At 42.8% G+C, this 16,007-nt stretch overlaps 1 protein-coding gene across 1 annotated transcript in view; it reads left to right on the top strand.

The window, feature by feature from the left end:
- Positions 1–16,007, top strand: part of hydin (HYDIN axonemal central pair apparatus protein) — an 869,275-nt gene that overhangs the window by 12,952 nt on the left and 840,316 nt on the right. Inside the window, exon 3 of the mRNA XM_072547579.1 lies at positions 12,767–12,892. Coding sequence (XP_072403680.1) covers positions 12,767–12,892 — 126 coding nt within the window. The remainder of the gene's footprint in view (positions 1–12,766; positions 12,893–16,007) is intronic.

Below are 16,007 nucleotides of genomic sequence, written 5' to 3'. Positions count from 1 at the left end.
CTTTTCTCTCACTCCTGAGGGAACCACACCATCTCTAATCATTGTCTCCCTAAAACTTGGTGACACAGTAAGCACAAGAAAATGGGCATTTTTTGTGCAAAATTACAATGTCAGTTCTTCTGCATGAATATGTTGTGACACTGGATTTAATCAAAGAAATAGTTCAAATACACTATTCTTACAGTGACTGAAATCAAAGCATAAAGGACTAGGAAATGGATTATTTTCTCAACATCTTAGAATTTGGAGCATTATTACATCTGAATATTACATAAATAGCCATTGCACCAATCATACTTTAAATTAATTTGGGCATCTATATTTGTAGCTTATTATCAAATTGTAATTGGCTAAACAGCAATTTTATGTTGATTGGATGAGACAAAAAATCTTAATTTACCTGGTCAGATATATGGAACTGATGATTGTTTTCATAAGGTATTTTATTAGTCAAGCCTGCTTTGGAAACTTGTCAGCAATAGAGTATTTCAGGAAAGAAGAAGGGGTCCTCTGGCAGGCTGTTCTTGTTAATAGATCATTGCTTGCCAGTACATTGCATCTGTCTCAGACATAGCGTGATCTTTTTATTAAGATGCTCATTACTGTGACACATGACAGTTCATAAAAATTTAAATGTTTTTGAATGTTGTAAAAGTCTCTTCTTTAAAAATAGTACTTATTTCAGATGAATTGTACTTTTTCAATGATATCATTGCAAGATACAATGCATTGAAAAAGTATAATTCATCTGATTAATTCGCAGAGATTTGAAGGGCTTCTTCCTCCTTATTCACACCTGTACTTATCTAGGTGATCTGCTTTGTTGTGCTCAAATGAATTTTAACTAAATGTTCTGTAATTAGTGAATAGTGAGATATTGGAAGAGGCTATTTGGCTCATTGAGTTTGTGCTAGCTCTTTCAGAGTTGATGTCAATCTTTGTTCTTTTGCCATATTTTTGCAATTTCATTAAATTCCCTTTCAAAGGCTACAGTTTAATCAGTATCCACCACTCTAACAGACATGGCATTTCAAGACCAGCATAACAAATGGTTCTTTAACCAATCACCTATATCAACATCCTTTGGGTATTTGTTTTTCAGCCAATATCAAATGAGTTTTGTTTTATTTATTGTAGCTAAATCCTTGACAATTTTAATCACCACTTATGAACTATTGTCTTAGCCTTCTCTTCCTGAAGGATAATCTGCAACTGCTCGAGTATATTGCCATCCATCAGGGAACCCACCCCCAACCTGATGCACCAACATCTGATGTGTAATTACCCTTCAAAAAGTCTCTTTACTCTTCAGTTAAAGATGGAATCTTCTGATAGTTCTGACTTACTTACCTGAATTGTGGCATTGGCAAGGTTAAAAGAATAAAATATGTTCTAACTTCTGGGTAACTATAAAACTCCTCACCCACTGCCCTGCCTTGACCTGACCTCAGTCCCCAGACTTCACTCGCTGGTCCAAGCTGACATCTGCCCACCCCTTTCTATGCCCTTTGAACATCACAAGCTTAGTTTCACCTAACCAACACTACGTGGCACTCCCTTGCTCACCTGCATTTGCCACTCGATCCTGATGTACATGCTATCCTAACTCTTCATTCTTTCCTTCTCATTGTACTTTTTCCAGTGAGGCTTTGGAATCTTTAAGATATGGCTCTTTAGAACATAGAACAGTATATCACGGTAAAGGCCCTTTGACCCTCTGTTGTGCCAGCCTTCTATCCTACTCTAAGATAAGAATAACCAAACACCCTTAATTGTACTATCACCCATGTGCCTATTCAAGAGTCGCTTAAACATCCCTAATGTATCTGACTCTACTACCACTGCTTGTATTGCATTCCACACACCCACCACTCTGTGTAAAGAACAACCTCTGACAGCTCCCCTAAATCTTCCTCCAGTTACCTTAAAATTATGCCTCCATGTGACAGATATTTACACCATAGGAAAAAAGTGTCTGGCTACCTCTCTATCTATGCCTCTCAACATCTTGTACACCTCTAACAAATCACCTCTCATCCTTCTTCACTCCAATGAGAAAAGCCCAAACTCCCTCATACTTTCTTAGTAAGGCATGTCCTCCTGTTCAGGCTTCATCCTGGTAAATCCCCTCTGCATCCTTCTAATGCTTTCTCATCTTTCCTATAATGAGGCAACCAGAACTGAACAAAATATTCCAATTGTAGTCTAACCAGGGCTTTATAGAGCTGCAGCATAACCTCACTGCTCTTAAACTCAATCCCCCTGCTAATGCAAGCCAGCACACCATATGCCTTCTTAACAACCCTATCAACTTCGGTGACAACTTTGATGTGGACCCCAAAATCCCTTTCTTCCTCCACACTGCCAAGAATCCTGCCGTTAACCATGTATTCTGCATTTAAATTTGACCTTCCAAAATGAATCACTTCAACTTTTCTAGGTTGAACTCCATCTGCCACTTATCAGCACAGTTCTATATCCCATCAATGTCTCATTGCAACCAACAGCATCCCTCCACACTATCCACAACTCCACCAACCCTGGTGCCATTGGTAAACCTACTAACCCACCCTTCCATTTCCTCATCTAAGTTATTTATAAAAATCACAAAGAGTAGAGGTCCCAGATCAGACCGCTGTGGAACACCACTGGTCACCGAGCTCCAGGCTGAATACTTTTCATCTACTACCACTCTCTGTCTTTTATTGGCCAGCCAATTCTATATCCAGACCACCAAATTTCCCTGTATTCCATGTCTCCTTACTTTCTGAATGAGGCCCCTCACAAAGCTATGCTGACTATCTCTAATCAAACTATGGTTTTTCAAGTAATCTTAAATCCTTGTCTCAGAATCCTCTCCAATACTTTGCCCACCACAGACTTCAGACTGACTGGTCTATAGTTCCCAGGATTATCCTTAATTCCTTTCTTGAACAAGGGACTAGATTGGGTTGGGATATCTGATCGGCATGGACAGGTTGGACCGAAGGATCTGTTTCCATGCTGTACATCTCTATGACCCTCCAATCATCAGACACTACTCCAGTGGACAGTGAGGATGCAAACATCATCACCAAAGGCACAACAACCTCTTCCCTCACTTTCTGTAGTAATCAAGGGTATATCCCATCTGGCCCAGGGGATTTATCTATCCATACGCTTTTCAAAATTTCCAGCACATCCTCCTTCCTAACATCAGCCTGTTCTAACGTATTCACGCTGTCCTCAGAAATGCCCAGGTCCCTCTCAGTAATGAATATAAGGTATTCATTAAGGACCTCTCCTACTTCTTTCAACTCCAGACACAAGTTCCCTCCACTCTCTGCGATCGACCCTATCCTCACTCTGGCCATCCTCTTGTACCTCACATAAGTGTAGAATGCCTTAGGATTTTCCTTAATCTTACCCGCTAAAGCTTTTTCATGCCCCCTTCTAGCTCTCCTATATCCATTCTTCAGTTCCTTCCTGGCTACTTTGTAACCCTGTAAAGCCCTGTCTGATACTTGCCTCCTCAACCTTAAGTGAGCTTCCTTCTTCCTCTTGACTAGATGTTCCACATCCCTTGTTACCCAAATTTCTTTCAACCTACCATCCCTTCCTTGCCTCAGTGGGACAAACATATCCAGCACTATCAATAAGTGCTTCCTAAACAACCTCCGCATTTCCCTGAGAACATCTGTTCCCAATTTAGACACCCCAGTTCCTGCCAAATAGCATTGTAATTCCCCTTCCCCCAATTAACTACTTGCCCATACTATCTGCTCCTATCCCTCTCCATGAGTATAGTAAAGGTCAGGGAGTTGTGGTCACTATCACCGAAATGCTCTCCCACTGAGAGATCTGACACCTGGCATGGTTTGTTGCCAAGCACTAAATCCAATATGGTCTCCCATCTAGTCGGCCTATCTACATATTGCATCAGGAACCCTTCCTGGATACACCTGACAAATAAACTGCTTTATTTCAAACTATTTGAACTCAGGAGATTCCAATCAATATTAGGGAAATTAAAGTCATCCATGGCAACAACCCTGTTACTTTTGCACCTTTCCAATATATGTGCTATAAAAAGGGACATGGCTTCACAGAATCACAGTTTCGAAGCAGTCCATTCAACCCATCAAGTCAACAGCGACCCTCCAAAGACTATCCCACCCAGATCTGTCCTGCAACCCTATCCTTGTAATCCTGCATTTCTCAAGGCTAATCCACCCAGTCTGCACAATTCTTGACATTCTGGGCAATTTAATATAGTCAATTCACCTAATCTTGGCAACTGCGATGATCCTGCACTGCAAGTGTTTAGCTGGGTATTGCATTTCTGAAGCCTCCCATATTGCAATTTGATCCCAGACATATGAAGTGCAAATAGAACGCAAGAAAAGTGAGCTGAGAAAAGTCGTCAATGGAGTTTTCTGCTTCTGGATGATTTGGGTCTAACAACTTTGGTAACATTTCCTACTATTTTCAGAAATTTGTGTACCATGCCCATGTTTCCGTTTCCTTACATTTAGCTTGTATCATCTCTTTGGTTGTTCATTCACCCCTTTGAGTTTGCTCCAATAGGATCATGCTGATCTAGTTGTGTTTTGAAATCCTCATTTCCATTTACCTTGCTCAACAAGGATCTATCCAGCTCTATTTTAGAAGTATCCAATGACTCTACGTCTGCCACCTTCTCAGGAATGTTCCAATGTCACAGTATTCTCTGAAAGAAAAATAATTTTGCTTCTGTCCTAAAAGGGCGATCCTTAACCCCCAAGTTTTGGATTGACCTACAGGAGGAATAATCCTTTCCACATCCACCTTCATTCCTCCCTCTTCTGGACTCAAATGGAAATAAGCCCAATCTGACCAACCTTTCCTCATAAGACAACCCACTCATTTCAGATATCAATCTAATAAACATTTTATGACCTCCATTGCATATACATCCTTCTTCAAGTAAGGAGATCAAACAGTACACATTAATTGGATGAGGTCTCAATATTGGAAGAGCAGGCGAATCGACATTTCGGGCATAAATCCTTCATCAGGAATGCGGCTTGTGGGTCAGGGCTGAGAGATAAATGGGAGGGGATTGGGGGTGGAAGGAGGTAGCTGGGAAAGCGATAGGTGGATGAAGGTGAGGGAGAAGGTGATAGGTCAGAGGGGGCAGTGCTGGACAGGTCTGGACGGCAGTGCTGAGTTGGAGGTTGAGACTGGGATGATGTGGGGGGAGGGGAAATGAGAAAGCTGTTGAAATCCACATTTATACCATGTTGTTGTAGGGTCCCAAGGTGGAAGATGGGGCGTTCCTCCTCTAGGCATCGGATGGTAACAGTTTGGCGGTGGAGGAGGCCCAGGACTTGTGTGTCCTTGACTGAGTGGGAGGGGGAGTTTTGGGGGCGATGGGGTTGGTTGATGCGGGTGTCCCAGAAATGTTCTTTGAAACGATCCACAAGAAACCGTCCTGTCTCCCTGAGGTAGAGGAGACCACCAATCATTCTCAATTCCTCTGTCTCCACCACATCTGTTCCCAGGATGACCAATTCTACATCAGAAAGCCCCAGGTGGCCTCCTGCTTCCATGATTGCAACTTCCCTTCACACGTGGTTGATGATGTCCTCCAGCACATCTTCATCACTTCACACACCACCACCCTTGAACCGCAAATGCAACACGGACTGAATCCCACTGGTCCTTACCTCCCACCCCACCAACCTCTGCATACAACGCATTATCTTTCGCCACATCCGTCACTCCCAAATGGACCCCACCACCAGAGATATATTTCCCTTCCCTCCCCCACCATTTCCTCCGCGACTCCCTCGTTAGGTCCCCATCCCCCACCAGCCCACTCCCCACTCCTCACTCTTGGCATCTTTCCCTGCCACTGCAGGAAGTGCAAAACCTGCATCCAAACCACTCCCCTCATGTCCATCCAAGGCCCCAAGAGATCCTTCGACATCCATTAGAAATTCACCTGTACCTCTACTAATGCCATCTACTGCATCTGTTGCACCCAGTGTGGTCAAGCCTCCAAATCGGCACCGCCCTCCAGACCCGTTCATCATTGCCCCCTCTGAGCTATCACATTCTCCCTCACCTTTCTCAGCTACCTCCCCCCAACCCTACCCACTACCACATATCTCTCAGCCCTGACCCACAAGCCTCATTCCTGATGAAGGGATTATGCCTGAAACGTCAATTGTCCTGCTCCTCGGATGCTGCCTGACCTACTGTGTTTTTCCAGCACCATACTCTTGATTTTGATCTCCCGCATCTTCAGACCTCACTTTCTCCTAGTGATCTCAATATTGGCCAATATAACTGAAGGAAAACATGTTTATTTTATGTTCAATTTCTCTCATAGTAAAATATAGCATCCCTTTAGCCTTATGATGTACCTGCATACTAACCTTTTGTGATTTATGCACCAGAATACCTAAATCTCTCTTCACCTATGAATTCTGCAGTCATTCACCATTTAAGTAATGGTCTGCTTTTTTATTCCTCAAGCCAAGATGAACAACTTCACATTTTCCCTCATTAGATACCATCTGCCAGATTTTGCCACTGACTCAAACTACTTTTTGCTGCCTGTTTATGCCTTCTTCACAATGCACTTTCTTTAACTGTCTTGGTGTCATCTGCAAGCATAGCTATTATGACTTTGCTCATCTCAACTGAGTTGTTGATGTGAATTAGAAAACGTTGAAGCCCCAGTGCAGAGCCCTCCTATCTGATGAAGATACATTTATACCACTGTTTTTTGCAAGACAGTCACATTTTATCCACTTTAATATGTTCCCTCTACATCATGAGCTTTTATTTTCTACAGTAAGTTTGATGTGACACTTAGCAAATGCCATCTGGAAATCCATGTATAGTACATCTGCAGGGACCCTCTTATTCACTGCAGGTATTACCTCTTCAAAGAACTATAACAAATCAGTTAAATTGATTTCTCTCTGATGAAGTCATGCTGACTCTTCCAGATTACCTTGAGTTTTCTAAGTGCGACTCTATCGTCCCTTTAATGATTAATTCTAATAATTTCCCCCTCACTGACATCAACCTGACAGGCTTAGAGTTTCCTACGTTCTGCCTTCCTCCTTTCTTTAAAAGAGAGATTGTATTTGCTACTTTCCAGTCTGATGGAACCTTTTCTGAATTCAGAAAGTTAACAGAGATGCTTTTTATAACTTATTAGCCATCTCTTATAAGACACTAGAATGAAGTGTATCTAGACCACAGAATTGTCAACCTGCAGGTCCAGCAGATAGCTTAGTTGCAATTTGCTCATGATTGTAATTTCACTAAGTTCTCTTCTCCCACAGCTACCTAGGCTACACCTCCTCCCACCCTACAACCTGTAAAATGCCAACCTGTATTCCTTATTCCACCGCCTCCTGCACAGAAAGTCCCAGATGTCCTCTTTCTTCCACGATTGCAACTTGCCTTCCCATGTGGTTGATGATGCCCTCCAGCGCATCTCCTCCACTTCACGCACCCCACCCCTCCCAATGCAACAAGGACAGAATCCTCCTGATCCTCACCTTCTACCCCGCCAACCTCTGCATACAACGCATCATCCTCCGCCACGTCTGCCACCTCCAAATGGACCCCACCACCAGAGATATATTTCCCTCCCCTCCCCCATTAGCGTTCAGAAAAGACCATTCCCTCCCCGACTCCCTCGTAAGGTCCACACCTCACTTCTCACTCCTAGCACCTTTCCCTGCCACCACAGGAAGTGCAAAACCTGCGCCCACACCACTCCCCTCAGTCCAAGGCCCCAAGGGATCCTTCCATATCCGTCAGAAATTCACCTGTATCTCTACCAATGCCATTTGCTGCACCTTTTGCACCCGGTGTGGTCTCCTCTATGTTGGGGAGACAGGACGTCTTCTTGCGAATCATTTTAGAGAATGTCTCTGGGACACCTGTAGCCACCAACCCCACCACCCCATGAACTCCCCCTCCCACTCCATCAAGGATATGCAGGTCCTGGGCCTCCTCCACCGCCAAACCGATACCACCCGATGCCTGGAGGAGGAACGCCTCATATTTCGCTTTGGGACCCTGCAATCACACAAGATAAATGTGGATTTCAACGGTTTCCTCATTCCCCCCCCTAACATTATCCCAGTCCCAAGCTTCCAACTCAGCGCAGCCCTCTGGACCCATCACTCCCCCTCTGACCTATCATCCTCTCCTTCACCTTCATCCACTTATCACTTTCCCAGCTACCTCCCCCCAACCCCATCCCCTACCATTTATCTCTCAACCCTGATGCACAAGCATCATTCCTGATGAAGGGTTTATGCCCAAAATGTCTATTCTCTTGCTTCTTGGACACTGCCTGGCCTGCTGTGCTTTTCTAGCACCACACTTTCGGTTGATGTTGTGGGTTTGAAAGGTACTGCTAAGGACCCTTGGTGAGTTACTGGAGTCCATCTTGTAGATGGTACACACTACTGCCTCTGTGCATTGGTGATGGAGGAAGTAAATATTGCTAGTTAAGTGTGATGCTTTGACCTGGATGGTGATTAGCATCTTGAGTGTTATTGGAGCTGCACTCACCCAAGTCAGGGAAAAATATTCCATCACACACGTGATTTCTGTTTTGAAGATGATTGAAAGGCTTTGCAGGGACAAGGAATGAATTACTCCCCACAGAATTCCAAACCCTGATCTCTTCTTGCAGTCATGACATGTTTATGGCTGCTCCAGTGCAATTTCTGGACAATTGTAACTTCCAGCATGTTAATGGTGGAGGATTTAGTATTGTTACTGCCATTGAATATCAAGGAGAGACAGTTAAATTCTCTTTTATTGGACACTTGCATTGCATTACTGTAATAGAAATATTACTAACCCAAGTCTGCATAACGTCCATCTCTCAGTGAATAGGCTGCATCAGTACCTCATGGGTTGCGAACAGTGCTAAATATTTTCCAGTCAACAGCTAACAATTCTACTTCTGAATGATGATGATGATAGGAAAATCACTGATGAAGCAGCTGAAGATTCTTTTGGGGGTGGGGGGGGCGGTGTGGAGGTGGGTGAAGGTGGGTGAAGACACTAATTGGCAGAATTCTTCCATTGATAACAATGCCATCCAACAACCATCATACTATAAGATGGAGCAGAAGTCGGCCATGTGGCCCATCAAGTCTCTTGTCATTTCACTGAGATCATAGTTGATCTGGTAATCCTTAACTTAGTTTTTTGAGCTTTTGCCCCTTTCCCTTGATTCTCTAGCTGATTTAATAATTAAGGCCAGTTAGCTTTTTGCATCAGTTTGAGCTTTCCGATGGCTGCAGGCTTGCTCTCAACTAAAAATTCTGTCCAGAGTTTTTGCTATCCTGGTACTTTTTCCCTGCTGTCAAGCTTATCCTGCTCTATGAGTAATACATCATTGGTTTTACTAAATCAGGCGTACCTCTTCCTCTCCTGCCCTCATATCTGCTAGTTTGCTGCCTAACCCATCCACTAGCCAGTTACCTGTTAATCAATGAAAATTGGGAGGCTGTCACTGCTTCCTGTTTCCAAGGATGGAGTTAGAACTTGGAAACAGTTCAACATCAGTTTCTTCCTGGGTCAGGGGCTGAATATTGTTCACAAGTTGTTTGCCCACATTACTTGATTGGATAATATTTTCCTTTTTTGTTTCAGTGAAGGGTTGGAGTAGGGAGAAAATTCAGATGATTAGCTATTTTAGGGTTCAATGTGATTGCGATGGGAATTCCAGCAGTTGCTTATTTTAATTGTAAATTAACTTGACATTTACAAATTCTTGTGGGCTTCTGTCTTTCATTTTAATGCAGTCCTGATAGGGCACTGCCCTGGAGCATTATCATTCCAAAATAGCACAACAAAACTGATCTGTTGCTTCTTGAGCCTGTAGTACTTTTTTCCCCTAAACTGTGTGTTCATATGGAACTGTTCCCCTCAGATATGCAAGTTCAAATGTTGAATTAACCAGGAAGGCTGAAGAATGTGTTAGTTTATGCAAATAATAGAACTAGGAAAACAATAGAATGTTTTCTTAAAAGTTTCCATTATTTGCTAGGAATTTTGAGATGCCCATCCTGGTTGTGTCCAGTTGGATCCTAGTGATCCTTTTATCTACTGTAACAATACTAAAATAACTGCTTTTCAAGTGTACGATTGCATCAATAAGTTTTGAAAATTCAGTTTTCAGGAATGAATAATTGACGGGATTGCTTTAGTGCAAATTAGGAATAAGTCACTTGGAAGAGCCATTGACAGTTTGTACATTTCTAATCAAAAAAAATTGATGGATAACAAGGCTTGATTTGTTGCAGCATAGAGTCTTGTGACCTGATCTCGATCCTGCTCCCAAATTTTATTTTTATTCTTCACAGCATTGCATGTTAATGTTAACAGATATTATTGTTTTCATAAACAACATATTTTGGTGAACTTTGCTTTGTATCAGGTGTGAGGTGATAGTTATGAGAAATTGATATATATGTTTTTCCTTGTTTTTGCACCTGATGCTCGTATGAAAGTAATGCAAGGTCATAACCTTCCTGTGTTGTGCAGTCACAAGTCAGCAATACTGTAATGTTTTTTATATCTGGAGGCATGACTCAATGCTTTAAAATATGACTTGGTGCCCTTGAAGCACCAGTTGTTGTCTATTTCCCGACTTGGCCGAAAGTTAATTTGTTGAACTTGGCAAATCTGCAGTACTGATTGGTCTTCACTTGTCACAAACAAGTTGAATTTTCCAGGGTAACATTTGTGTAACTTTGTATAATTACTATCGTTTTTTTTGACATCACGGTTTTAGATTAAAGTTTGTGGGTTTAATACGGAGATGAAGAGGAATGACCTCTGTCAACGGGTTGGGAATCGGTGGAGCTTGCAAATGTGCATAGGGACAGGATTTACTTGTATTTGGCAAAGAATGGACTTATTAGGATAGTCAGCATGGCTTTGTGTAGGGAAAATCTTGTCTCACAAATTTGATAGTGTGTTTTTTGAGGAAGTGACAAAGATGTTTGAGGGTAGAACAGGGGATATTGTCTACATGGACCTTACTAAAGCATTTGACATGGTAGGCTTGTCCAGAAAATTAAGTCACATGAAATTAAGTGTGACAATCCAGATCAGTGTGAGGTGATGCATTTGGGAGGTCAAGTGCAAGAGGACAGTTTACAGGAAATGGCACATTGACATTTATTAGGAACATTGACATTCAGAGTGATCTGTCGCTCCCAGAAAGTGGCGACGCAAGTCGATAAAATGACAAAGATTGCGTAAGAGCTGAAAATATGTTGCTGGAAAAGCGCAGCAGGTCAGGCAGCATCCAGCTGACCTGCTGCGCTTTTCCAGCAACACATTTTCAGCTCTGATCTCCAACATCTGCAGTCCTCACTTTTTCCTAAAAGATTGGCAAGCTTATGTTTGCAGCCACACAAAACTTTAGATACGCCACATTTGGAGTATTGTTTGAAGTTCTGGTCACTGCACCACAGGAAGGATGTGGAGGCTGTGGAGTGGGTATAAAAGAGGTTTACTAAGCTGCTGCTTGGGTTGGAGTGTATTAGCTTTAAGGACAGAATAGACAAACTTGGATTGTTTTTGTTGTCGTGTCGGAGGCTGAGGGGCGAACTGATAAACGTATATATCATTATGAGAGGCATGGATAGGGTGGGTAATCAGTGTCTTTTTCCCAAGGTGGAAATGTCAAATATTAGGGAACATAGGTTTAAAGTGGAGGGAAAAATTTAAAGGATAAGTATGAGGCAAGTTTTTTTACTCAAAGTGCATGGAACATGCTGCCAGGGGAGGTGGTAGAAGCAGGTATGATAGCAAAGTTTAAGAAGGATTTAAGTAGACACGTGTACAAGCAGGAATAGAAGGTTATGGAGCATGTGCAGGCAGCTGGGATTAGTTTAGAATGATATTATCGTCTTCCTGACTCCCCAAAGCCTGTCCACCATCTACAAGGCACAGTCAGGAGTGTGATGGAATACTTCCTACTAGCCTGGATGCGTGTCCCTCTAACAACACTCAAGTAGCTTGAAACTATCCTGGACAAAGCAGGCCGCTTGATTGGCACCACAACCTCAAACGTCCACATCCTTCATCACTAGCACTGAGTAGCAGCAGTATGTACTATCAACAAGACAAGCATTGCAGAAACTCAGCCAAAATCCTTAGACAAAATCTTCAAAACCCATGACCAATTCCATCTCGAAGGGCAAAGGCAGCAGATACCTGGGAGCACCACCACCTTCAAGTTCCAAGCCACTCATCATCCTGACTTGGAAATATATTATCATTCCTTCATTGTCACTGGGTCAAAATCCTAAAATTCCTTCCCTAGTGGTATTGTGGATCAGCCTACAGCATATGGACTGAAGCAGTTCAAGAAGCCAGGTCACTATTACCTTCTCAAGGGCAACCAGGGATGGTCAATAAATGCTGGCTGATCATGTCCACGCTCCATGAGTGAATTTAAAAAAATACATGATGGGCTGAAGGGCCTGTTCCTGCGCTATACTGTTCTGTGTTCTATGTAGTGGATACAGGGGGATACTGAATAAATTTGAGTAGGAGATAGACAGATTTTGAATTAGTAGTGGAGTGAACGGTAATAGAGAGCAGGCAGGAAAGTGAATTGAAGCTGAGCTGAGATCAGCTGTGATCATATTGAATGGTGAAGCAAGGGCTGAATTGCCTCCTGCTGCTCCTAGTTTTTATGTTCTTAAATAATATAATTTCTGTTTTTTTTTCCTTTCAGTTGACTCCCTCAGCATTCATAAAGGAAATGTCCCTTGACACAAAACAGAAATTAGCAAGTACTCATGAGATGTATCTTCCTTCTGTTATTGAGCTTCTAGACATGACTGAAACTACACTCCAGAAGGTACAGTCCACTATTCCCATCGCATTTTCTGATTCATTTTGTTTTAAATCAAATACTTGAATTCCTGTGTTCATAATGAATTCATTTCTTTAACTTTTGTTCTGCCCAATTAAGCATGCTATGATATCCTGTGGTAGGGTGAAATGTGATGAGGATGTTAGGGGATTACAGGGTGACCTGGACAAGTTAGGTGAGTGGGCAGATGCATGGCAGATGCAGTTTAATGTGGATAAATGTCTGGTTATCCACTTTGGTGGCAAGAACAGGAAGGCAGATTACTACCTCAATGGTATCAAATTAGGTAAAGGGGCTGTTCAGAGAGATCTGGGTGTTCTTGTCCACCAGTCAATGAAGGCAAGCATGCAGGTACAGCAGGTCGTGAAGAAGGCTAATAGCATGCTGGCCTTCATAACAAGAGGGATTGAGTATAGAAGCAAAGAGGTGCTTCTGCAGCTGTACAGGGCCCTGGTGAGACCACACCTGGAGTACTGTGTACAGTTCTGGTCTCCAAATTTGAGGAAAGACATTCTGGCTATTGAGGGAGTGCAGCGTAGGTTCACGAGGTCAATTCCTGGAATGGCAGGATTGCCTTACACGGAAAGACTGAAGCGACTGGGCTTGTATACCCTTGAGTTTAGAAGACTGAGAGGGGATCTGATTGAAACGTATAGGCTTATGAAAGGACTGGACACTCTGGCAGGAGGGAACATATTTCCGTTGATGGGGGAGTGCCGAACCAGAGGACACAACTTAAAAATACGGGGTAGACCATTTAGGACAGAGATGAGGAGAAACTACTTCACACAGAGAGTGGTGGCTGTGTGGAATGCTCTGCCCCAGAGGGCAGTGGAGGCCCAGTCTCTGGATTCTTTTAAGAAAGAATTGGATAGAGCTCTTAAAGATAGTGGAGTCAAGGGGTATGGAGATAAGGCTGGAACAGGATACTAATTAGGAATGATCAGCCATGATCATATTGAATGGCGGTGCAGGCTCGAAGGGCAGAATGGCCTACTCCTGCATCTATTGTCTATTGTCTATTGTCTATTGTCTATGATATGTAGTTAATTTACTTACAATGGGAAAGAAAAACAGGGGATTAAAAAAAAGCCAGAAGCTATCTGTGAGTATCTGAAGTATCCTCTAATGGCTGCTTTGGTTGACAGGTATCGGCTAAAAACTGCAGTAGCAACTGATCACACAGTTTCAATAGACCTCTTTCTTGACATTTCCGCAAATGCTGTTGTTATGTCATTATGTGTATTTGGCTTAGTTTGAAATGCTCCTGCGATCTAAGTAGGGAATTATAATTCACAATAAAAACTGAAAGAACTGCTGATGCTGGAAATCAAAAACAAAAACAGCTTTAGTTCTAATTCACAGTTTGCTTGGGAGTTTAAAGATGTTACTTAAGGATTAGCTGTGCTTGATATGGGATCTGATTAGAAGGTTTTATAAGAGAGAATTTAAAAATTTTGAGTGAATGTTATGAGTGGAGGTTTTCACTATCAAGTCTACAGGAGTAAGTATTGTATTAGATTGTTGGAATTTCCATCTGGTCTAAGGTTTTGGAAGGTGTGCCTTGGTTCTCTAGCCATCGTGGCTATTGAGTGAGTGGCCAGAGAGTGTATGAGGAGCCATAGATATGGGTGGGGTTCATGAGATGGCACTGAATTGGCATGGGCGTTATGAGGAGCAGGTTTATATAGAATCCCTACAGTGTTGGGCCCAATTGGCCTAACAAGTCTATGCCGATTCTCTGAAGAGCAACCCACCTAGACTCACCCCCTATCCGATTCCTGTAACCTTGCATTTCCCATTTTTAGTCTACCTCACCTATACATCACTAGACACAATGGGCAATTTAGCCTCAGGGCCAATCTACCTAGCCCGTATATCTTTGTTTTGTGGGAAGAAACCAGAGCACCCAGAGGAAACCCACGCAGAAATGGGTTAAGTCACTTAGGGAGAATGTGTGGACTCCACACAGACAGTTGTCTAAAGCTGGAATTGAACCTGGGTCTCTGGTGCTGTGAGGCAGCAGTGCTAACCACTGAGCCCAAGGTTGGTGAGGAAGCCTGCACGTCAAGGGCTAGAATGCCTAACAGTTTCTAAAACAAAAGGATTAAGACCTAGAAAACCAAGGCACACCTTCCAATCAGCCTGCCTCAGCAATTGACAACCTATATGGCCATCTGCACTCTGTTGGAGGTGTCATAGAGTCATGGAGTCACACAGCATTGAAATCGACCTTTTGGTCCAATTCATCCATGCCGACCAGGTTTCCCAAACTAAACTAATCCCATTTGCCTGGACTTGACCCATTATCCCTTTAAAACTTTCTTATTCTTGTACCTGTCCAAATGTCTTTTAAATGTTGTAACTGTAACTGCAGCTTCCACTTCCTCTGGCAGTTCATTCCGCATACAAACCGCCCTCTATGTGAAAACGTTGGCCCTCCGGTCCCTTTTAAATCTTTCTCCTCTCATCTTAAACTTATGCTGTCTAATTTTCAACTCTCCGAGTCTCCTGTACCCACTATGCACCTCAGGATTTTATAAACCTCTAAGGTCACCCTTCAACTTCCTACGCCCGAGGGAAAAAAAGTCCCAGGTGAATGTGAGAACTACAGATGCTGGAGATTGGAATTGAGAGTGTGGTGCTGGAAAAGCACAGCAGGTCAGGCTATCCAGCCTCTCCTTATAACTAAAACACTCTGATCCTGGTAACATTCTTGTTTCTGCCCTTTCCAGTTTTAAAACATCTTTCCTATAGTAGGATGACCAGAACAGTACATGGTACTCCAAAAATGGACTCACCAACGTTCTGTCGACTGCAACATGACACCCCAACTCCTATACTCAATGGTCAGCAATTAAGGCAAGCGTGCTAAACAGCTCTTCACCACCTGTCTATCTGTGATGCAACTTTCAAGGAGCTTTGTGCCTGAACCCCTAGATCTCTCTGTTTGACAACACTATCCACGGCCTTATCATTTATTGTGTAAGTCCTGCCTTTGGTGACTTAACAAAATGCAACAGCTCACATTTATCTAAATTAAATTCCATCTGCCACTCCTTGGCCCATTGGCCCAGTTATTCAAGATCCAGAAGTCTGA

The sequence above is a fragment of the Chiloscyllium punctatum genome, chromosome 26 (genome assembly GCF_047496795.1).
Source record: "Chiloscyllium punctatum isolate Juve2018m chromosome 26, sChiPun1.3, whole genome shotgun sequence".
Lineage (NCBI taxonomy): Eukaryota > Metazoa > Chordata > Chondrichthyes > Orectolobiformes > Hemiscylliidae > Chiloscyllium > Chiloscyllium punctatum.
Note: the sequence above shows the minus strand (reverse complement) of the source record. Positions and strands in the feature narration are given on the sequence as shown.